General features: G+C 62.9%; 1 protein-coding gene across 1 annotated transcript in view; it reads right to left on the reverse strand.

The window, feature by feature from the left end:
• Positions 1 to 2: 2 nt before the first annotated feature.
• The window catches only part of ARHGDIG (Rho GDP dissociation inhibitor gamma), a gene marked incomplete at its 3' end in the record, with an annotated part of 2,824 nt that continues 1,278 nt past the window's right edge, over positions 3 to 1,548 (reverse strand). The window contains exons 2-4 of the mRNA XM_008639095.2: positions 880 to 963; positions 718 to 794; positions 3 to 41 (exon numbers count right to left, since the gene is read on the reverse strand). Coding sequence (XP_008637317.2) covers positions 3 to 41; positions 718 to 794; positions 880 to 963 — 200 coding nt within the window. The remainder of the gene's footprint in view (positions 42 to 717; positions 795 to 879; positions 964 to 1,548) is intronic.

The raw sequence follows: 1,548 nt of genomic DNA on the forward strand, positions 1-1,548 counted from the left end.
AGGTGCAGGCACCGCAGCCCGCAGACGATCTCCCTGTTCACCTGCGGGCAGAAGGCAGGGGGGACATTGGGACTGTCGCCATGGCATGGGAACCCCTGGCCTTGGGTACCCATCCTGACATCCACCTCTTCCAGGATCCAGCCCCTTGTCAGAATTCAGCATCACCAAAGGCGGCAGGGACTCCAGGGTGGCAGGTAACTCCAGAGGAGCAGGGACTCAGAGACAGTAGGGATCCCCCCTCAGGAGGGGCAGGGACCTCCTGGAAACCCTGGGATAGGCAGCATTGCTGGGATCTCTGGGAGAAGCAAGGATTCTGGGGTGGCAGGAACCATCAAGAGGGGCAGGCACGTAGGGTGGCAGTCACGTTGGGGACAGCAAGGACCCCCAGGGTGGCAGAGACCCAGGAGCCTGGGGAACTCAGGGTGGGTAGAGACCCCCAGAGGGGCACAGACCCCAGAGGTAAAGGGTGGGAAGAAAATGTCCCAAGGCAGGGACCCTGGGGCAGGCAAGGACCATGGGTGGCAAGAGGGACCCTGTGGGGCAGGGACCTGTGGGAAAAGGGACCCATGGGGATCAGGGACCACTTGGGGCAGGGAATCCAGGATGCAAAGGCAGGGACCCAGGGTAACAAGGACCCCTTGGGGCAGGGACCCCCGTGGTGTGAGGGCAGCAGAGACATGCCCAGTCAGTGGGCACAGGGTACCACACACGCCTCACCTTGAAGGACACCTTCACCCTGTAGTCCACCCCTTCCTTCAGCACAAAGGCCCGACCTCTCAGCTCCTCCAGATCTCCTGCACAGGCAGAGGGTCCATCAGCCTGGTACCCCTTCCTCCTCCTCCTCCTCCTCCTCCTCCCCCAGGTGTCCCCAGGGCGTACCTGTCAGGTCCATGGTGATGGGCCCCGGCGCCTGCTCGCACATCAGCGTCAGCCTTGTCACCTGCACGTTGGGCACGCTGGCATCTAGGAACAAGCAGCAGGGCTCAGACCTTACCCACCATGCCCAGTCCACCATCACCTCCACCCCAGCGAGCCAAGGGGCTGCCCATGGCCCTGTAATGGCAGGAAGGGCCACGGTGTCTGTGGCAGGGATGTTAAAGCAAGCAAGTGCCAGGCAGCCAGGCAGGACACAGGAGAGCAGGGGCATCTCAGGTCACCCCATCACTGGCATCGGTGCCTGTTGAGGTATCACATTCAAAGGACCCAGACACGGGTATTTCCCAGGGTGTGCCATTCCCTGGCTCAGGAGCGGGACAAGGGGAAGCAGAGGAGGAGGATGCAGCATGTGCAGCCAGGGCATCCCTTGAGGTGGGCACTGGTCTAATTCACGCCCCCAGCCCACCCTGCACGCCCCCCAGCTTTCACACATACCATGGTGCACCCCTCATGCACCCCACTGGTTTGCATACACACACACCCCCCAGCTTGCACCCTCCCCAGTGCATTCATGGATGGACACTGGGATGCTCGGCCCGTGGAGCACCCCAGGGACTCCCAGTGCAGACCAGCACCAGCCTGGGGGGCCGCTGTGGGGGCCATGGGGAGCAC

The sequence above is a fragment of the Corvus brachyrhynchos genome, unplaced genomic scaffold (genome assembly GCF_000691975.1).
Source record: "Corvus brachyrhynchos isolate BGI_N302 unplaced genomic scaffold, ASM69197v1 scaffold58, whole genome shotgun sequence".
Classification (NCBI taxonomy): Eukaryota; Metazoa; Chordata; class Aves; order Passeriformes; family Corvidae; genus Corvus; species Corvus brachyrhynchos.